The sequence below is a fragment of the Prionailurus bengalensis genome, chromosome B4 (genome assembly GCF_016509475.1).
Source record: "Prionailurus bengalensis isolate Pbe53 chromosome B4, Fcat_Pben_1.1_paternal_pri, whole genome shotgun sequence".
Taxonomy (NCBI): Eukaryota; Metazoa; Chordata; class Mammalia; order Carnivora; family Felidae; genus Prionailurus; species Prionailurus bengalensis.
This window is the reverse complement of record NC_057358.1, coordinates 116,423,742-116,446,951: the sequence shown is the minus strand read 5'-3', so window position 1 is coordinate 116,446,951 and position 23,210 is coordinate 116,423,742. Positions and strand designations below refer to the sequence as shown.

General features: G+C 38.4%; 1 protein-coding gene across 1 annotated transcript in view; it reads left to right on the top strand.

Moving 5' to 3' along the window:
* FGD6 (FYVE, RhoGEF and PH domain containing 6) overlaps positions 1–23,210 on the top strand; it is a 115,826-nt gene that overhangs the window by 24,963 nt on the left and 67,653 nt on the right. Inside the window, exon 3 of the mRNA XM_043562158.1 lies at positions 11,359–11,503. Within this exon, the coding sequence (XP_043418093.1) occupies positions 11,359–11,503 (145 nt within the window). The remainder of the gene's footprint in view (positions 1–11,358; positions 11,504–23,210) is intronic.

Below are 23,210 nucleotides of genomic sequence, written 5' to 3'. Positions count from 1 at the left end.
GTAATCTAGTAAAACAAGGGTCAGCCAACTTTTTCCACAAAGGGTCAGATGGTAAATATTTTTACCATGTAATCTCTGTTGCAACTGTTCAGCTCTGTGGATATAGCATGAAAGCAGCCATAGACAGTCCAAAAACAAATGTGCTTGACTATGCTCCAATAGAACTTTATTTGTAGACACTGAAATTTGAGTTTTATGTATTTCCACATGTCACAAAACATTATTCTTGATTTTTTTTTTCACCATTTAAAATGTAAAAACCATTCTTGGCTCATGGGCCTTACAAAAAGAAGCAGACTAGACTTGTCTGTTCATACTGTACTATTTTTGTGTGAGATATTAGGATAAAGTCCACTAATTTATTCATCCATGCAGGAAAGAGAGATCAGGTATCATACTAAATTCTAGGTTACCAAGGATGAACAAGAACAAAACCTTCCAGTTCCTTTTGCCATTCCACTTAAGTTCTACTTCTTCTCATGTCTGCTTTTTTTAAGAATTTATCTTTGGGGCTCTTGGGTGGCTCAGTCACTTGAGTGTCTGACTCTTGGTTTCAACTCAGGTCATGATCCCAGGGTTGTGGGATTGAGCACTGTGTTGTCGATTGAACCCTGCTTAAGATTCTCTCTCTCCCGCAGCCCCTCTCCCCACTCCCTCTCTCTTAAAAAAAAAAAAATTCTCTTTTATTTCCTGTCCGTTGCATGTACCAGACATGTTCATATTATCCAATTTAATCTTTATAGCCAGTAGTGTTATCTGTTTTATAGTTTAGAGAAGTATAAAATAAAAGAGCCTAAATAGGCAGCCATTTACACACAGCCAGGTGAGAAGTAGAGCCTAGATTCAAATGCAAGTCTGTCTTAGGTTTAGGTGTTTTTTTGTTCGCTTCACTGTTGCTTCCTCTTTGCTCCTGGGAATGTATGAAGCTATGATGAAATGCTTTTGACCCTGTCTAAAGGGAATTTGTGTATCTCACTTCTAAAATGGCATGCTTATGTTTACTCCCCTTCCATTTGCCCTGACTCTAGCTTTCAAAGATGCTATCTATACAAGTTTGATAGAAATGTTAAGATGTTTCTTGGTTTCCCAATCAAGGCAGCGAAAGAAAAAGAAAGAAAGAAAGAAAGAAAGAAAGAAAGAAAGAAAGAAAGAAAGAAAGAAAGAAAGAAAGGAGGGAGGGAGGGAGGGAGGGAGGGAGGAAGGAAGGAAAGAAAGAAAGAACAAGTTAATAATTTAACTAGTAGAAAGATACACTGATGCATGGGAGGAAGAATGGAGGAAGAAAACCCATGTCCTTTCCTGATGCCCTCTACTGCCTCTCAAGTCTTGAAAGAATAGGACTGTGTCCTTAGCACGCTCTGAGAAAGAAATGGGTTCCAGATGAGTCTTTGGGATTATTGATGATTCATAGGGGGCCTGGAGTAGATTTTTAGGACAGTTCTTTTGTGGATAGTACCTGAAGAAGACAAATGATAAGTAGAATTGTTCATGTTTAGTTTTAAATAAGGAAGTGAACTGATGTGCTCATGAGTGACAGTTTAACCTCCTCATCTTTGACTACTTATGGGTTCCCAAGAACCTTACTATCCTTTTCCCCATGGCAGTGGGAAATCCCAATTACAGGTGGTAGTTCCTATTAGAAAATGGAAACACTCAAGTAGGCTTGGCTAAAATAAGATCTGGGACTGAAAGCAGATGTCTCTTGAGTTTAACTACTGGTTTCCTTGTAATTCCCTACTACTTTATTATAGTGGGGTCTGTATTTAATGTAACATTTAATATTCTGTAACATGGAATATGTCATTTCTGTAACACATAGCATTAATACCTTTAATTTGAAAATTGCTGAAGTTTATCATGACAGACTTCAGATGCATATACTAAATATAACTAGGTATACATGAAGCTAACTTGATACACCCTTCAGTGGGATTTATTAGGATAATTATATCCAAAACTACCAGTGCAACTGCTTTGTACTTAAGGATCCCAGAAAATGGCACCCTCTGCGGTGGTTTATTTAAAAAAAAATTTTTTTTTTCAACGTTTATTTATTTTTTGGGGGACAGAGAGAGACAGAGCATGAACGGGGGAGGGGCAGAGAGAGAGGGAGACACAGAATCAGAAACAGGCTCCAGGCTCCGAGCCATCAGCCCAGAGCCTGACGCGGGGCTCGAACTCCCGGACCGCGAGATCGTGACCTGGCTGAAGTCGGACGCTTAACCGACTGCGCCACCCAGGCACCCCATGCGGTGGTTTATTTTTAATGAATAATTGATTAATAATTTGTTATCTAACATTTATTTATAATATGTTATGTAATTTCTAATAAAACTTAGTGTTTAATTTATAATCTAATTAATAACTTAATTACTGATGTTTTAATTATTTTTTATTCATCCTGTTGGTAAGGGAGGGATTTCTGTCCTTCCATTATGGAGATGGTCAAATGCATGACACCCGACAGATGAGATTGACAACAGTTGGTTGGTCACATATACAGGGGAGGAGGACATAGCCCTCCACATAGGCCCACACTGAGCTTGCACTTGGGAACAGAATGAGTCACCAGGGGCCGTGGAAAGCAGGCTATACAGTATCAAGATAATGGGTCCCCTTTGGTTCCCATGGGAGGATATGATTGGCTGGTTTGAATAATTCCATATGTTGGCAAGGAACTAAAATCCTCTACTCAGGTGTAGCCAGAACTGCCCCTGTGATTAAAAAAAAAAAAAAAAAAGGTTGTTTGGCTAGGGCACCCTATCTGTGGGAACAGAATAGGAAGGGCAACTTGCAGTCAGGCTGTTTGGCATCCTCTTCGTTTTCCATGGATGTCAAGACAGAATACAATAGGTATTATACCATAGTAGTTTCATACTGACTCACAGTCAAGAGCACAGCATGGGCAGAGGGATGATCATATTTTCCAAAAGGCCCACCACCTTTTCAGTGGCTGTTAGGATTATGATAAAGAGATATTGGCAGGAGCAATGTGGCATGTATAGTAGACAGAAAAACACATGGTCATCCTGATTAAGAAGATAGTCAAAGGATGAGGTGTTTATGTCTTCATCAATGAGTCCCACTCCTCTGGCCCAGCTCCCCGACTAGGTTCCCTACTCTAGTGTTAGAACCTGGCAAAGCCAAGGAGAGGAGTGGGTATCCCCATTTCCTGTCATAGATGGATGATTGTCTTTTCTGCTATGGCTGCCCTCCAAGAGAGGGATCTGTCTCTAATTTGGTAGACACTCTTAGCCTCTCATCACACAGAAATCTCCACCACCACCCTGCCTCCAGCACCTTCCACAACACTTCAATTCCTACCTCCAAGCCTTTGCTTATACTGCTTCCCTTCCCTCCAACTTAGGATGCCTTTGCTCCTCTTTACTCATTGGAGTCTTTCACGTGCTTGTGCCTTAAATTTCTGACTGCCCCAGCCTGCATGAGGTATCTATTTCTCTGGTTCTGTAGCCCTTAATGTCTGTGCACTGACTTTAACATTTAGCATGCACTAACTTTTAGTTGTACTCTTCAGAAAATAGTCCCTGCCTCTATCCTAATTCTTGTGGTATTAATTCCTTCTGCCTTTATCTGTATAGAAAAGTTTCACTCAGCAGGTAAAAAGAGAAGCAACCAATAGAATTTACAGTTTGAATATTAACTAATTCTATTAGATTATCTTCATCCAGCCCCTAAAATAATATGATACATAATAAGTCCTCAATATTTATTGAAATAAATGGCATAGCAGTTTTATATTTTTTAAAAATATGTAAAAACGTGTGTAAATATGTGTGTGTGTAAATGTGAAGCATCCATGTGTGTATGTGTGTCTAAATATGAAGCACCCTCATGTAGCCCTCCCAACCCCTTTATTTCTAGTGGCCTTTATTTGTGTGGTACTAATGAGTTACATAAAGGGAAGAAGGGATGTTGGGTCAACCCTAACTTTATTGAAAACTGTTTTATTTTTCAACACAATAAACTTTGCTACAATGACAAAACTGGATTGGCAACCTGCTATATTTTATTTGGAAGCATTTCTCCCACCCCCCCCCCCCATCTAATATATTTTATTTATTTATTTTTATTTTTAAATTTACATCCAAATTAGCATATAGTGCAACAGTGATTTCAGGAGTAGATTCCTTAATGCCCCTTACCCAAATAGCCCCCCCCCACCACAACCCCTCCAGCAACCCTCTTATATTCTCCATATTTAAGAGTCTCTTATGTTTTGTCCCCCTCCCTATTTTTATATTATTTTTGCTTCCCTTCCCTTATGTTCATCTGTTTTGTATCTTAAAGTCCTCATATGAGTAAAGTCATATATTTGTCTTTCTCTAATTTCGCTTAGCATAATACCCTTTAGTTCCATCCACGTAGTTGTAAATGGCAAGATTTCATTCTTTTTGATTTCCAAGTAGTAATCCATTGTGTGTGTGTGTGTGTGTGTGTGTGTGTGTGTGTGTATGCACACATACACCACATCTTTATCCATTCATCCATCGATGGACATTTGGGCTCTTTTATTTGGAAACATTTCTAAGCTTAATAGAACGCTTTTCTGTTTGTATTAACAAAAAGGTTTTGGTCCACATTTCTTGAAAAGTATTTTAGGGAATCATTCTCAAACCAAATTTTAAGAAAGCAAAATTGCTGGTAATTAAATGTTTGGTATTTATTTTAGCTAGTGCTTGTATCAGGAGACATTTTTATCACAATCTATTCCTCTCCACCTAGGAGCAGCTCATGATTGAACCAGATTCTTCCAGCTAAGCTAGAGTGACAAGAGTGCCTATTGGACTGTGATCAGCCTCAGGCTCCTCTTATGACATCAGGATTGCACCAGGAACCCTGGAGGGCATGATCATCCTTATTTACAGGCTAGGAGTTCTCCCACAACCCAGAGTGCTGTGGGAGATGCCTAATAGTATGGTGCTGTTCGTTGTGGCATAGTCAACAAGTTGTGTGGTTATTCTGTGGCCCCTACAGAATGTTGAACAATCCCTTTACAACTTCTTTTTCTCTCTCTTTTAAGTTTATTTTATTTTGAGAGACAGGGAGAGAGCGTGCATGTGCGCACGAGCGGGAGAAGGACAGAGAGAGGGAGAGACAGAAACCCCAGCAGGCTCGTGCTGTCAAGTGTGGAGCCCAATCAGGGCTTGATCTCAGAAACTATGAGATCATGGCCTGAGCCCAAATCAAGAGTCAGACGTTTAACTGACTGAGACACCCAGGCACCCCTTTTCCATTTGTCTTTTAAACCATTTTTGGAGTAGTCCTGTAATGACTGTATCTTAAATAGCAGCCTCGGGGTACTGATCCTGATTTTGTTTTTAATTGTCAGTCTGCAGTTTAGAGAATCCTAGTAACAAATGCGTATCTAGGGAAGGAAATGGAAATGGTATTTAAAAGGTTAAGGTTGCCCCTGGAAAATGAAGTGGGCATGTTTTTCAAAGTGCATCACTAAAGCCTGGTATTCTTTCCTGACAGTGTCACCTCAAATCAGCTTTTAAACCGTCCTTCAGTTTATATTTCAAAGAAGCTGGGTATTTCTCTGTGGTTTCTTTTTTCTGAAGCCATAGAATTCCAGCTTGGTAGTTTTAAAGGCTTGGTTGTTAACACCTCTAAATTCATGACCCAAAGAGTAAAACACTAACCGTATGCATTTTATGCTGCAGGTTTCTTTTTCATTTCCTTTCCTTTTTTGGTAACATACTCCTGCTGTGCTATCCCTTATTGTAGTGATTTTATTTGTATTGTATGTTTTATTAATCAAAGTGTTTAATTCAAGAAAGTTAATGCATTATATACATGTGTGAAATTAAAGATTATTTTTACTGAAATCAAGATAATAAAATCCATTAATGTTTAAAATGAAAATAAAGTATGTTCTAACCTTTAGTCTGTCACTCAAAAGAAGATTAAAGATTAATATATATTTAAAAACTAATGTATATACCTTTCTTTGAGGGGAAGGATTTCTGCTGTTACACTATAATTAGAACATCAGCCATCCACGGCTTACATATTACTGAAATATTGACGTTTCTTTTTAGTTAAAGCAGTTAGGAATAGAGAAGACCTAGCAGATGATCTGGTTTGCCTCTTAGCACGTAGAGGTCACACTTGAAGAACCTGATTTTTGTTGAGGTCAGATAAGTTTGTTGCAGACTCAGTGTTATCTCTTGGCTTTTATGCTCTGTCACCCTGGCTCTGTACATACTTAACAATAATTGTGCAAGAGCCTACAGTTGGAAAACCTAAAAACATGCCACAAATATATGCATCTTTCGTTATTCGAGGATTAAAATGGCCACATATACCCATTTACAGTTGTGCCATATTCCCTAAGAGTAGTAGAGAGATAACTTACTCATTTTAAAGATAGTTCCCAGGAAAATCATCTGAGTGGAAAATGGAGAAAATTCTCCAAGTACTGAGTAATTGAAAAGAGGACATGAAAACAAGAATAAGAGTGGTTTCTAAACCATTTTTTATTGATTTGATTTATGGTTTTCAACCCGACCCCTAAATCAAAAGTTCAGTAAAGGAGCTGAAATAACAGAGTAGAACATTTTCTGGTGAAACTAAATGTAAACACTTTCCTGGTGAAAATTGTGAACCAATATTATGTAGTTAGCATGTAATAATACATAACTTATTAAAAAACATTTTTATGTTTCTATGTAGTGTTCATCCTTCAAGTGCTTAACAGTAGTTTTTTCTGTTCATTCTGTGATGAATATGAAAGCAGCCAAAGGAAACACATAATCACTAAGTCATAATGAGACAGCATTGGTAGGAGAATTATAACAACATCCTGAGGACTAGCAGGTTCTGCTCAGTTTGGTCCAGGAGTGGTAGAAAGAGGAAGAGAAAGATCTCAGAAGTTCAGATTTACATGTTGTGACTTGAAAATTAGAAAGAAACTTTGAAGGTGAGGACACTGGAATAACCTTTTTCTTCAAGTTTAGGAGGAATTACATGGAACATTCTATGTTTCGGGGGCTCAGATAAGAGAGGAAGAAGATAACTAGATTCATCAACAAAGAGGACAGGATTCAATGCTTTGAAAGTGCTCCTCAGTTCACTGTGCTTCTCCTTTTCCTTTCTCTGTTCTCCTTGTTCTCCCCTCCCTTTGCTGGAATTTTTCAGGTTAATGGAGGTTCACAAGGATGTTTTGTTGGTGATGCCTGGCTCGGCCTTGTGCAGTTTTATGTTCTGAAAAACTCTTAGGGGAGATAGATTAAATGAGTCTTTTTAAAGAGACAGTTCCTTCTAAAAGAGAAACCCTCCTTCGTGTGATATCTTACCTAAAAGAGAAATTTCATGTACTTACAGGGGAGGGTGTACTGTGCCTATATAGCAAATAACATAAAAAATACATAATTAAAAAAAATTGTTTTTACAGTTTATTTTTGAGAGAGTGAGTGTGATTGGGGTAGGGGTAGAGAGAATCCCAAGCAGGCCCCATACTGTAAGCACAGAGCCTGACGTGGGGCTTGAACCCACTAATCATGAGATCATGGCCTGAGCTGAAACCAAGAGTCGAACGCTCAACCAACTGAGCCACCCAGGTGCCCCCCAAAATACGTAATTTTTAAAAAAGTGATGGCGTTAAGTAATCAGGTGTGCAGATCCAAATGTGTATGTAGATCCTTGACGTGTGGAATTGAAGACAGCTGCCTAATCAGTGGGAATTTACTTCTGGCTTTACTTTTCTCTGCCCTTACCTCATCCAGACTTGGAAAGGATGGCCTGGGGAGGTAGAGCCCAGTCTTGATTCTTTTTGGGTTGTGTTTGCAGCTTACTTTCCTTTTACTTCGATTATCAAATTGTGAAATAACCAGGCAGGAAATTGTGGAGGAAACACTATGTCCTGTTCCTTTAACCCGCAAGGCTGACAGTGTTAGGACGATATCTTCCTGACAGTGGGAAGGAAATGTAAAGAATAGATGAGCCCCAACTCAATGACTGGCATCAGTAAGAAGTCCATATTTCATTATCTGAGATCTAAAGTTATCTATATAGATTTGAAAGCTGCTAAGAATTATGTAGGAAAATAGATTAATCAACAACTTTTCTCTGTTTGAACATGTAGACACAAACGTTTAAATATGGATGCTAAATGCCATCTTTCCTGATTTTGCTGCCAAACCCGTTATCTTTTCTTTAAAATCATATCCCTTGTTAAGAAATTTCTGTTTCAATTGATGTCCCCCTCATTTTGCTGGTGACTTGAAGGAAGACTCCGGTTTTTCCCCTACCTCTTTACCATAGCCCTGATGAAGTTTTTAACTCTTATATCTAGCCCTTCCTCTTAATTCCTGATGTAGCCAACCTCATTCAGGCTGTCTATAGTGTTGAAATTACCTCTCAGACCCCTATCCACTTCTGTCCCTGTGCCCGCCCCATTCAGCCCCCATTGAGTTACAAGATTAGTCTTCCTAAAACCTTGCTTTGCTTTGCTTTGCTTTGCTCACATTCCTCCCTTGCAAGCTTCAGAAATTGTATATGGTCTACCATTTACTATCCAGATACATAGGGAGCTCCTTTTACTTCAATTTAATCTTTTGAGATCAGGGGGACCTCACTGATGCTAATTAGGGCTATCCTTTTCACTGTTTGGGTGGGGGGACTGGGGCATGGGCTGGGCCTACAGGCCTGGGTTGATGGAAGGGATGTTGTTCTCTTTTCTGTTGTCATTAATGGGAGAGAAGTATGGATTAAGGAAATCTTTGAGGTCTACTGGAAGATTTGAGTCTTCTTGTTGAAGGCCTACAAGCTGAGTATGGACTCTGCTATTGTTCATGACCCTTGACAGGCTAGTACCTGTTATCTTCTCCAAGCTTGTTTTCCATTATGTGTAGGAGACTCCTGCTGCAGCCTGAATGTTCTTTTTGTTTTCTGAAAACAAATATTCCCACTTCCACACCATTGAGTATGATGCTTAGGATGCCCCTTCTCCTTTAAACCATACACTATTCCAGTATTCCCCCCCAAACCTTTCTTTATGATCACCACTGCCATAAATACTTACCATCTGAACGTCTGAAATTTGACACTCTTTGCTTTCTAATATAATTTTTGTTTACTCACTAAAAATTTACTGAGGGCCCATTATGTGTCAAGCAGGATCCTGGGGGTTCAACTGAAAAAGACCATTTTCTTGTCCTTAGGAGTTTACATTTTAGGGAGGGAAACAAATATATCACCATGTGCAGTTGAATGAGATGGTGTAGGATTCAGAAGAGACAAGTAAACCAATGTGGTTAGGGAGGGGTTGGTCAGGGAAGGTTTTCTGTAGGAAAGCAACTTTCAGAACTAACAACTCCCAACATTTTATGGCAGTTATGTTTTGATCCATGTCCTTTTAATACTTAAAGCTTTTTTTTTTCTTGTCCTTAAATTAACTGTTGTAAATATTTATATCCCTAACAGTTGTGGCTACTAGCTTCCTACTGTATCCTTAATAATGGCTTTCCAAATGTTGGACCAGGAAACACCTCTCAGCTCTCTCTTCAGACAAAGTAAACCTAATTTCCTCACAGGTGCTACAAGCTCTGTTACTGATTATTCAAAATTTTTATACTGTTGAGTCTAAAAGAGTGCACTGATTCAAAAAACCAAATTACTGGGATCTTGTTATAACCAGACTGTGATTCATTGCAGCAGGGTGAGGCCTAAGGCTTTATATTTCTGAAAAGCTTCCTGGTGATGCTGAAGCTGGTCATAGATTGAATGTGTTTATGAGTAATAGGGTTTTAGAGGACGAAAGATAAAGAATTAAGATAAAAAGAAGTGAAGGTACGTTTTCTTTTATTTATATGGATGGATCCTGCAGTCTCTGCATCCTGTTAACTTTATTTTATGCTAGCTAATTTAAATCACCTAATTATCCAGCTGGGTTGGGCTCCTGTCCCTGCAACCAGAGACAGTGAATCTTGCCAGTGATCTGACTAGAAAGCTTCCATTCTCCACCCCCACCTCCTCCCTAGAGAGTGAGTCTCCTCCATGTCATGGGGAGCTATAATAAGGCACGCACCCACCTAGTTGAGGCTGCAATATGATTCTCTGAGGCCCTCTAGCTACTGAATAATAAGGAACCCCTGTCTTTGTCAGAGGGAGGTGTTCCTTTTGGCATTCTGCCTTCACCCAACTGGTTTGTGTAACATTTGAGTTCCAGGAATGGCATCTGAGGCTAGTCTGTATCCTACAATGTGTAATCAGGAACTGGCAGAAAATTCATCTTTAGCTTTTAAGATTCCTGTTAGAAATTTTCATAACTTGTAGGAGCCTTGGCAGTTGAATGACCTGACCTTGATCTGTAAAGGGGCCTGCCAGGGTGAAATGCAACTCTCTTTATTCCGTGTGAGTGTTTCTCCTGATGATTTTCTGTGATCTTTTACTGACTCTTCTGCAGATATTCTTACAGACTGCAGACAGGAAAGCAGTTGCTACAGATAATTTCTTCCTGAGCCTTTACAACCAAAGTTAGAAAGAATTATTTCTGTTGTCTTCCTGGAGAACTTTGCTGTGGAATTCCCCCCTACAGACTGGATTGCAACAATAGCTCTTAGATTCAAGAGATCTGTCTCAATACAAAATGGGAAATGTTGATGACGGCAGGCTGGCGAGGCAGAGTTGGTAAATGAGCTGGTACAGTGGTTTTCAAACTTCCAACATGTATCTCCTAGGGGCCCTGCACCCCTAGAGTTTCTGATTTAGCAGGTCTGGATCAGAGCCCAAGAATTTTTAACATCCTTGTCCCTTCCCATGTCTTATGATGTGGTTACATAAAAGGAATTGGTGATAATCAGGGAGGTTGGGCACATGTTCATAATAGCACATGCATGGTTTATTGTGTTCACCATCATTACCTCCCAATTCTGGTAGATTTATTAGTTGCTTTGAAACAAACAAATAAACAAAAACTGAGACCCAGGGAAACACCACCTTTTCTAATGTTCCTGTTTAGCCAGTGAGTGCCCTTTTGTGGTAATACAGTCCATATCCCATGAGGCTTCTTGGTTTATAGGGGTAGAGAGACCTGATCTTTTCGAGTAAGGAGATGGAAGCATAGGATTAGGGCAGCTAGAAAACTTGCTTCTCATCCACCTTCCTATCATGAAGATACATGTTTTTCAAGATGTTTATTTTAATCTCAAGATGAGTTTGTGTTTTTGACAGCTGAGATAGGAAAGAGAGGGGAATTTTGGTTGGTCTGGCTATTTCCATCCCTGTGTTTACATCCCTTAGGTATACCTGGAATAAGATGGTTGATCATGTTTGTTTTTTGGTAGTATTCCTTGTTATTAAAGGTGACTAATGCAATACTTTTTATTGAAACAGTTCTGGAACATCCCAGGAGGGACACAACGATCTTGACCTTGGTCTTGGTGAACTTCCTTCAGATGAGGAAGACCTCAACAGTTCTGACGAAGACGATGTCAGCTCTAATTCTAGTAAAGGGGACCCTGACCTGGGAGACAAACAGGTATATATTGGGTATTTAATTGTTTCTACTTTTGTATTTGTTGGTCTCTCATGTAATTTGGAGATAATATTTATCAGCATGATAGGCACAAAATCCCTAGTTAATTTTTTCTTAAAACTTATAAAACATTTTCTTTTTTTAAAAAAATTTTTTAAGTGTTTATTTTTGAGAGAGAGGGAGGGGCAGGGGTGGGACAGAGAGAGAGGGAGACTGAGAATCTGAAGCAGGATCCATGCTGTCAGCACAAAGCCTGACATGGGGCTGGAACCCACAAAGCATGAGATCATGACCCGAGTTGAAGTCAGAAGCTTAACTGACTGAGCCACCCAGGCGCCCCCTTTATAAAACATTTTCTAATTCAAATTTAGTTCTTGGTATAATATAGTGCCTAAGATAATCATATTTCTAAATGCACATCACTTAGAGACTAGTAATTTTTGAGAAATTATTTTTGGCAATGTCCATTGGTTTTCTTTTTGATAATGAAAATCCCCTCTTAGGATTGTTCCTTGAATCCAAGTGAGTCTACTTGAAAGAAAGGAATTAGATGCATTTCAGATTTAATGAAGTCTTTTCAGAGATAGAATAAAGACTTGTTAATAACATACTGGGATTTCCTTTGAAGTGAGTCAGTTTTTGTGTATTTACACTATACATGAAATAAGATTGTCCATGTGTTGTTAATTATTTAAGATATGTCAATACATGGAGGTTTATTATATTGTTTCTCTAGTTTGACATGAGTGCTTCGTTTTAAATATATTTTTTAATAAAGACATACTTACAAGGGGAAAAATAGTATATTAACAATAACCCTAAAATGTGTTGGAATGTTATAGCAAAATAGAATTTGAAAGGATCCGCATAGCAAGCGTATCAAACCATAGAGAAGAAAATCCCTGTCATCCAACTTCTATGCCATAATTTATCAATCCATTGTTTCCTGTTTAATATATTTTTGCTTTGTTTAAATTTATTTCAGCCTTAAATGAATGGCATAAGTTATGTAATTATCTTGGTTTAAATCCCAGCTCCAATACTTAGGAGCAGGGTAGATAACTTTGGGCAAATTACTTAATCCCTTTAAGCTAAAGAGCCTCCATTTTATGAAGAAAAGAACAGAATTTATCTCAGATAATTGTCAGGACTAAATGATCTGATATGTGTAAAGCCTTAGAACACTGTTCAGTACATGGTAGGAACTCAATGATTATTTCTTGCAATATTTCATGCTGCAAAGTACTGACTCATAAGAGTTGGGAGTAACCACTAGAAATTATTTAGCCTTAGGGCAGGTGAGTTTGTAAGATACCTAAGACAGATTGAGTGACTTCTTATAGGCCCACAGCATCCCTCAGCAGTGTGTAGGTTTTACTTTGATTATTAAGGAATTCCTCCTATGTTTTACTGGTAGCTGCCATCTCTGATTTAAAAGCTCATTTTCCTTGTTACTGTTTCATAGATATAGATTCTACAAGTATTTATAAAATACTACTTCCCAGATATACCAGACATAAAAAGTATGTACAAGACATAAAGCAGTGCTTAAGGTTTTTGCTCTTGAACAGCTTACATCCTAATGGGACAAGAGGGGCCATATATGCATGAAAACAGTGAGATTTTCAGATAATTACATGCTGTGAAAAGAATAAGACAGAGCAATGTGCTAGAAACTGAGGAGGCTACTTAGAATAAAAGCCTCTAAGAAAGTGATATTTGAGAAATAAATGACTGGAAAGATCCAAATCCTTCGGAATTTGGGGAAGAGCCTTCCAATGGTCTTCTTCTCAAAGGACTATAATTAAATCAACCTTTACTATCTTTGATAAGCTGCAAGTTCTTCTTTTTCTAACAAGTACTGTTTCCTATTGTTTGCATCTGTTTTATTTCTCTTGTTCAAACCCTTTTGATTTCTCCCCATAGCTCTTGAAGTATGGTAACCAAAAGCGGTATCCACATTCTACCAGGGATCTCACTGACATATGCATAAAAGAACGATTTCTCTCTAACCCTTTTGTATTATGCATCTTTCCACCATATCCGGTCACAACACTGCCTGGTTGACTCATTTGTTTTGTAGTCATTGGAGACTTCCAGAGTTCCTTCCTTTGTATTTGTACTGGCCTTTCCTTTCCCTTCTGGTATTTATATTATTAGTTTTTGTCTTTAGTTGTGCCACACTGCTGTTAAATATTTTTGTTTTTAAAAGGAGATTATTTCTGGGGTGCCCGGGTGGCTCAGTTGGTTAAGTGTCTGACTTCAGCTCAGGTCATGATCTCACGGTTCATGAGTTTGAGCCCCACGTCGGGCTCTGTGCTGACAGCTCGGAGCCTGGAACCTGCTTCGGATTCTGTATCTCTCTCTCTGCCCCTCCCTCCCCCCCCCCCCCCCCCCAGCTCACATGCTCACTCTCTCACTCTCTCTTTGTCAAAAATAAGTAAATATTAAAAAAATTTTTTTGATAAGATTATTTCTTCAGTTAATCACGGACACTTAATAAGATTTTTTTATACCTGATTCTAGTGTATTAATGATTTCCCTTTTTGAAGTGTCAGCCATCATGACAAGCTTGAGTCAGCAATGGCAATAATAAAAAGAGCTAACTCTCCTTTTCTAGACAGTTGCTGATCCATCTAAGCATAGCCTGGTGAATGCTTTCCTCTTAAGTAATCTGCTTTCAAAGTGGTTAAGAAGAACACGGTCTTGGGAGCCAGATTACCTGCATTCTTACCGCTTACCAACTCTGTGATCTTGAGCAATTTACTTAACACCTTTATGCCTTAGTTTCCTCATCTGTGGGAAGAAGAGGGAGTAGGGTAGATAGTTGTTTTTCTTTTCTTTCTTTTTTTTTTTTGACACTCGTTTTTATTCTTTAAGATTATTGTGATGATTAAAGATGATACACTGTTTAAAACAGTTCCTTACACAAATTGAGTGCTTAGTATTTCCAGTCATTCCTTATATAACCAAACATAATTTCAAGCTTGCCTTTTCTTATCTTTGATGAATAAATCTGAAGCATGTTTACATAGAAGGCAGTAATATGTTCTAAAAAAAACATGAAATTTGGCATTGTAAGATCTGTGGTTCAGTCCAGCTCTGCCACTTACTAGCCATTTGACCATGGTCAAATGATTATTTTAAGTCATTTAGTTTATTTGCACCAATCTCCTATCACAATGGATTTCAAGTGACAATAAAAAAATGTATGTAGTACAAAAAGTCAAAATATGTAGTTAAAGAAATCAAAGGGTTAATAGATTGTGCTGGAGCTATTGGACATCCACATGCCAAAGAATAAAGTTAGACCTCTTCCTTTTACTGTACACAAAAATTAAGTCAAATGTATAATTGACCTAAATGTAGGAGCTGAAACTATAAAACCCTTATAACCAAAATATAGGAATAGCTCTTCATGACCTTGGGTAGGCAGAGGCTTCTTTGATGCAACAACAAAGGTATAAGTGATGTGAGGAAAAATAGACAAGCTGGACATCATCAAAATTAAAAACTTCTGTGCTATACACAGTACCATCAAGAAAATGAAAAGATAACTCACAGAGGAGAAAATATTGGCACACATCTCTGATAAAGGACTTATATCCTGAATATGTAAGGAGCTGTTACAACTCAATCATAATAAAAAATAGCCCAATTACAAAAATGGGCTAACAATCTGAATAGACATTTTTCCATAGAAGATATACAAATGGCCAGGAATGTGGAGAAATTGGAAGCCTTATACACTGCTGGTGAGAATGTAAAATGACACATACGGCCTCTTTGGAAAACAAATGGCAGTTCTTCAAAAGGTGAAATTTAGAGTTAGTATATAACCCAGCATTTCCGCTCCTTGGTATATACCCACATGAAATGAAAATATATGTCCATAAAAACCTTGTGCAAGAATGTTCATAGTAACATTATTCATAATAAGCAAAAAAATGGAAGGAACTCCAGTGCCCTTCCACTGATAAGTGGATCTATCAACTGATGAATGTATAAACAAATGTACTGTATCCACACAGTGGAATATTACTTAGCAATTAGAGAATGTGCTCATGCATGCTACAACATGGATGAAGCTTAAAAATAGGCTGAGTAGAAGTCAGTCACAAAAGATCTCATGTTTTATGATTCCATTTACATGAAATATTCAGCATAAGCACATCCATGGAGACAGAAAGTAGATTAATGCTTGCCAGGGGTTGGACAGAAGGGAGGATGGGGAGTGAGTGACTGCTTACAGGCATGGAGTTTCCTTTAGGGGTGATGAAAATGTTTTAAAGTTAGGTTGTGGTAATGAGTACATAACCCTGAATATATTGAAAACCATTGAATTTATACTTTAGAAGAGTAAAAATTCATTTTATGGAATGTGAATATTTTAATGAATCTATTAAAATAAAAAATCCTGCTAAAGGAAAACGGTAAAGCTAAGTGGAAGATTGTACAGAGTAGTGCCTGTGGTGTAGTCCTATATACATCAGCCAAGAAGAGGAAACAAATTTGGCTTTCTCACAACCAAGTAAAGAAGGTGGTAGCAGTTTCCAAAGGAAAAAGTCTTTGGAGTAGAAGCATAGTAAGACCACTTCTTTTATAATTTCTTTGATCCTCAATTTCTTAATTGACACAATGAGACAATAATACTCCCCTGAGTTGTTGTGAAGATAATACAGGATACATAGTTGTAACATACCGGCTAATAATTGTAAAAACACTCTGAAGTCAAGAAAGTTTATGCACATTAGGCACGTGTAATACACTTCTATGATTGTGATTATGATTGTGATAGGTTTATTGGTTTTTAGGGCTATTGTTACAAAATATCACTAACTGGGTGGCTTAAAACAACAGAAGTTTATTGTCTCACAGTTCTGGAGGCCAGATGTCCAAAATCACAGTGTGGACAAGGCCATGCTCCCTCTGAAGCCTATAGGAGAGACTCTTTCCTTCCTATTTCCCAGTGGCTTGCCTGCAATCCTCGCTAATCCTTGGCTTATAGCTATATTACTTCAGTCTCTTCCTCCATCATCACAGAGTGCTCCCTTCATGTGTGCCTGTGTCTCTTCTCTTCTTATAAGGACCAATCAGATTAGGGGCACATCCTAGTCCAGTATGACTTCATCTTAACTTACTAATTACATCTGCAACAACCCTATTTCCAAATAAGCTCATGTTCTGAGGTCCTAGGGGTTAGGACTCCAACATATCTTTTGGAGGCCGTGATTCAATCCATAACAGATGCCATATTCCATGGACAGATAATGAGCACATAACTGATATGTCTCGATGACAATAATATTTCCTTACGAAATTGCCAGACTCAGTAGGAAGAGAAAATAAAGGATATGTGCCACTATGCCCTTGTTTTAACTTTGTGAAGAGAAAGCAAACATGTTCAAAAAGATACTCCTGGAAAGGTAAAAGTGCTACCAGACAGGGAAGAATCTTAACACCTATGTGCCTGTGCTTGTCTTTGTACTGTGAGTGCAGGTATTACACTTAATCTTTAAAAACATAGAACATAGTAGGAGGGTCCCCTGGGTGGCTCAGTCGGTTAAGCGTCTGACTTTGGCTCAGGTCATGATCTCACAGTTCGTGGGTTTGAGCCCCACATCAAGCTCTGTGCTAACAGCTTGGAGCCTGGAGCCTGCTTCTGATTCTGTGTCTCCCTCTCTCTTTCTGCCCCTCCCCTGCTCACGCTGTCTCTCTCTCTGTCTCTCAAAAATAAATAAATGTAAAAAAAAAGATTAAAAAAATAAATAAAAACATAGTAGGATATAGGTCTGACATATGTACTATTCTTTTTTTCACATGAAGAAAAGGAGTTTTTTATTCAGGTTAAGTAACTTGCCTTGGAGCTCCCTGAATTGGTGTTTTTTGGTTTTTGTTGTTGTTGTTGTTGTTGTTGTTGTTGTTGTTGTTCTTTTAACCAAAATCTGTCTTTACTAAAACTTGGGATAAGCCATAGAAGTTGAATGATGTTAGTGGAATGTGTTTGGGATGGTAGTGAATAGCCATGGTAATCTCTATTTTTTTCTGTTCCAAGTCTTTAGTTTTATGGTTTTGGGCCATTACTTTCAGTGCTTAATAATAAATGGTTATTTGAGGGGCAGCTGGGTGGCTCAGTCCGTTAAGCATCCAACTTCAGCTCAGGTCATGATCTCACAGTTTGTGAGTTCAAGCCCCACATTGGACTCTGCACTGACAGCGCAGAGCCTGGAGCCTGCTTTGATTCTGTGTCTCCTTCTTTCTCTGCCCCTCTCTCTGTCTCTCTTCCTCCTTCTCTCCCTCCCCCTCCCTCAAAATCAGTAAATAAATTTTACAACAAAATGTCAAAAAAATAATAAATGGTTTTTTGAGAATGAGATCTGTTCATTTCCCTTCATTATGGTTAGAATATTCACCATTGTTCACCTTTCCTGATTGTTGACATCCCTATCTCTTCCTTTTTAAAATTACCCTTTTTAAAAAAATTTTTTAATGTTTATTTTTGAGAGAGAGAGAGAGCAGGGGAGAGGCAGAGAGAGAGGGAGACACAGAATCTGAAGCAGGCTCTGTGCTGAGAGCAGAGAGCCTGATGCGGGGCTTGAACCCGTGAACCGTGAGATCATGATCTGAGCCGCAGTCGGACCCTTACTACTGAGCCACCCAGATGCCCCTTTTTTTAAATTTTCTTTATGAAGAGTGGGGTGAAAACCTAAGAGAACTTTGTCCTTTAGAGGTTAATCATGGTGTTACCTCATTTGGGAGATAATTTAATGAAATTAATGATAAACATGTTTCTCAGACAGATCTGGTTGTTCAGTTTATTGCTTTTTTATTTTTTAATTATTTTTTTTAAGAGAGGGAGTGTGGGAGCAGGAAGGAGAGGGGCAGAGGGAGATAGAATCTCAAGCAGGTTCCACACTCAGTGTAGAGCCTGATGGGGGGCTTGATCCCACAACCCTGAGATCATGACCTGAGCCAAAACCAAGAGTTGGACTCTCAACCAGCTGAACCACCCAGGTGCCCCAGGTTTTTGCTTTTTAGTAGAGCCCTTGAGTGAATGACAAAGGCCTTTTAAGTATTCTATTAAAAAGTAATGGGCAAATTTCACCACATTTTTGCTTGCAAACAAATATTAATAAAGGAGAACACAGGTAAGAATTTACAAAGCTGGGTGGGCTGTTATCAAGAGATCAGAACAGAAAACTGGGTTTCAAACCAAAGGTTCTGTTTTTGAATTTGTTTGACTTACTTTATGATCTTCACAAAGTAATTTCATTTGTGGCTAATGTTTCAGCTTCCACAGCAGTGTGCTTTTAGGAGATGCAGCTATTTAACAAGCAATCTGCTTTGAAATGTGATGTAATTGAAGTGAGGACTATCATTATCTGAAAAGTTAAGATGCCAAATATGGCCTCTCTCTTGAGGTTTTACAGTGGGGTGTATTTTTCCATCACTGTTTGACTTGGGTCAGAATTAGTCATTGTTCTTACAAGTTGAAGATAATCCAAAACTTTTTATTTTGTTCTGGTTTTAGTTATCTTTGACTTTCTGTCTACTTTGAAAATGAATGTTACTAGAAAATGAATTGAATCATTTTCTAGTAGTTACTATCCCTTGTTAGCTCTGTAGTTTTCCTAGTTTAAAAGGTAAAATAGACAATAGAATACATACATAGATTCCTAGAATTTTAGAGTTGCAAAAGGCCTTAATCATCTAGACCAACCCCCCACCTTGTTTTTTACATGATGAAATATCTATAATACCTGTTAGTTGGTTTGAGTCTACATTTTCCTGTTACTCAATACACATTCAAAAGCACTGTGCTCCATTCTTACATTCTGAGAAGGTGGCAGCCACCTTTGGACACATTTGCTTATTCATGCATATCAGTTGCACAGTGCATAGGCATTGTGCTAGGTGCAGGATACAGGGTAAATAAGGTCCTAAACTAGAGAGAATCAAAAATGTCAGCAAGTAAACACAATCCACTGGGTTAAGTTCTATAAATCTACATGAGTAAGAGAATAACCGGCACTGTGGCAGTGGCAGGGAAAGAATATCAAGGTAGCCTTCATAAAGGATAAACCTTTGAGTGCCATCTTAAAGGGTAAGTCAGAATATGACAGGCAGAAATCTTTGCGGAGGGGAGAAGTGATGAGGAAGGAAATCACAACAGAAGGAAAGGCATATAGGGACAGACATGCAAGGGCAGAGCATACTTGGGGTTGCAAGATGGTTCCAATTTGGTTGGAGTAGAGAGTATACAGTGTGTGGGAGCGGGGAGGGACTAGTGAAGATAACTAGACTACACTGTGGAGTGTTTTAGATATATGGCAAAGGAAATTTGAGTCTTTGTTGCCCATAGGTAATAGGGAGTTCCTAATGTGTTTCAACCTGAGACCAAAGGTAATTATATTTGCCTTCTTTAAAATATTTTCTTATTCATTTATTTTTTTAATGAGGGCAGCCTATTTATTTATTTGTTCATTTATTTATTTATTTAGAGAGCTTGAGTGGGGAAGAGGGACAGTGAGAGGGAGAGAGTCTTTTTTTTTTTTAAGTATTTATTTTGAGAGAGAGAGAGAGAGAGAGAGAGAGAGAGAGAGAGAGAATCCCAAGCAGGCTCCACGCTGTCAGCACAGAGCCCAATGTGGGGCTCCAACTCACACATGAGATCATAACCTCAGCTGAAACCAAGAGTCAGATGCTTAACCGACTGAGCCATCAGGTGCCCCCCACCCCCCACTTTTTTTAGGGAGAGAGAGAATCTTAAGCAGGTTCCACACCCATCATGGAACCTGATGTGTGGCTTGATCTTAGGACCTTGAGAGTGTGACCTAAGCCTAAATCAAGAGTTAGACACCTAACTGACTGAGCCACTCAGGTACCCCTAAAATGCATTTCAGAACTGTTACTCTGCATTAACAACTCAGGCAACAACAGATGTTGGCGAGGATGTGGAGAAAGAGGATCTCTTTTGCATTGTTGGTGGGAATGCAAGCTGGTGCAGCCATTCTGGAAAACAGTATGGAGGTTCCTCAAAAAACTAAAAATAGAACTACCCTACAACCCAGCAATTGCACTACTAGGCATTTATCCATGGGATACAGGTGTGCTGTTTTGAAGGGACACATGCACCCCAATGTTTATAGCAGCACTATCAACAATAGCCAAAGTATGGAAAGAGCCCAAATGTCAATCGATGGATGAATAGATAAAGGAGATGTGGTATATATATATACAATGGAATATTACTCGGCAGTCAGAAAGAATGAAATCTTGCCATTTACAACTACGTGGATGGAACTAGAGGGAATTATGCTAAGTGAAATTAGTCAGAGAAAGACAAAACTGATATGACTTCGCTCATATGAGGACTTTAAAAGACAAAACAGATGAACATAAGAGAACGGAAACAAAAATAATATAAAAATAGGGAGGGGGACAAAACATAAGAGACTCTTAAATATGGAGAACAAACAGGGTTACTGGAAGGGGTGTGGAAGGGGGATGGGCTAAATGGGTAAGGGGCACTGAGGAATCTACTCCTGAAATTGTTGTTGCACCGTATGCTAACTAATTTGGATTTAAACTTTTAAAAATTTAAATAGATAGATAGATAGATAGATAAATAAATAAATAAATAAATAAATAAATAAGAACTATTACTCTGGTGGCAGTATAGAGACTGGATTGCAGTGGGATAAAATCTAGAGCCAAGGAAACCATGGTAAAGTCTTAGGTTGCAAGTAACTTGTTCTGCGAGTGTTCCACAAGATGAGCAAACATTTCTAATAAATTTTAACTTGATAAATGATATCTTGCAATACAAGTAGTATGTGATGCTGAATGTCACGTGATCACGACCAAGCCAGTGGTTCTGTCTCTCTCGCTCTTGCTCTCGCTCTCTCGCTCTCACTGCAGGATTGTGGGTGATTGTCTCCCATGCTTGAATGCTCGGTCTCAGGCCGCGGTGTTTGGCAAAAATCACTGATTTTTCAGAACATTGGAAGGTGCCCACAAATGACACTAGTGTAATTTTTGTCACTTCAAAGCACCTATGGACAGTCCTTTGCTTTTCCATATAAGAGTAAGCTTAGGAATGCTTTGCTTCATTCTAGGTCAGGTTGCCTGCAGGTATAAATCCTTTCCTTTGTTGCCTTATTGCCAGTTACATGAAATACATTATATGACAAGAGTTTATTAATAATAATACTGTACTGTAGTCAAACATACGTGTGAGTGTATACAATAGCTCCATGCAGAAAAAGATTCCATTGAGCCAATAGGTAGCAGTGATTCCAATAGTGATAGTGAAAGTCGTCCTACATAATAATCCTCCTCTCTCTTGTCTCCCTTACACCAGCCACGAAGGTTTTCAAAGGTAAGTGCAAGTTAATTTGTTTTTCTTTTTTTTCTTTTTTTTCAAAAAAAATTTTTTTTTAACATTTATTTATTTTTGAGACAGAGAGAGACAGAGCATGAACAGGGGAGGGGCAGAGAGAGAGGGAGACACAGAATCTGAAACAGGCTCCAGGCTCTGAGCTGTTAGCACAGAGCCCGACATGGGGCTCGAACTCACGGACTGTGAGATCATGACCTGAGCCGAAGTCAGACGCTTAACCGACCAAGCCACCCAGGCACCCCTGTTTATTTTTCTTTATATTTTGCGTTTTCTTTATTATTTTGTATTATATTACAGTATTGTAATCATTTTTATATGAATATTTTTGGGTTGTAGAACAAATCATCTGAGTTTCCATTATTTCTTAAGGGGAAGTTCGCTTTGATATACAAGTGCTTTGGATTATAAACATATTTCCAGGATGAATTATGCTTGTAAACCAAGGTTTTACTGTACTTATGTTCCTGCAGTAGTGTAGGCAAGAAATAAGGAGGCAGTATTGAAGAAGAGGTAAGGATTGATAAATCTTTAAAGAAATATGCAGAATGATAAATTGATAGGACTTGAAGACTCACTTGTGATCACAGAAGGTGGAGAAGAAAGGAGTCCAGGTTTCTGGCTTTGATGAGTGTGTTTCTACAGTATCTAGTATGCAGGTACTTGATGACTTGTTCAAAGAATGCCTGAAGGTCATTGGATGCTTTATTCCTTGTGAATATTTTCCTAAACTATACATTTTTCTCTCTTTCAAGATGTTAGCATATTTCATGGGTGTTTATAGGTATAGCTATTTGGATATTTGGTTGCTCTCCTTATTTACTTCTTGAAATCTAGGGCTTTTTAAAAATTTATCCTTAATTTCCTCTTCTGACAACCACTTTCCTGCCCCTATAGAATCAGAATTTCCAAGACAGTTCAGTGGGAATTTGAAACTTAAGAGCTGCTTGGGGGTTCTGATGATCAGTTTGTTTTCAAATTTGGTTGTAGAGCAATGAATCAGCTGAGGGTAGAGCTGTTTTCTTCTACTAACCGTGCTATCAAATGATGGATAATCTGTTACTGTAGATTTTTAAATGATGGAGTAAGGATGGTGATCACTCCTTCTCTCTGAGTGATCTCAATAACAAGAAAGATAAGAAATAGGAATTCTACCTTGAGTGATATTAGGAAACAACTAAAACCCCCAATCACAATATATGAATAAAGGCTACCATTTCCACCAGCAGTAAGATAAAGGTTCTAGTTTCTCCACATCCTCACCAACACTTGCTATTTTCTGATTTTAAGTTTATTATTTTTTTTTTTTTA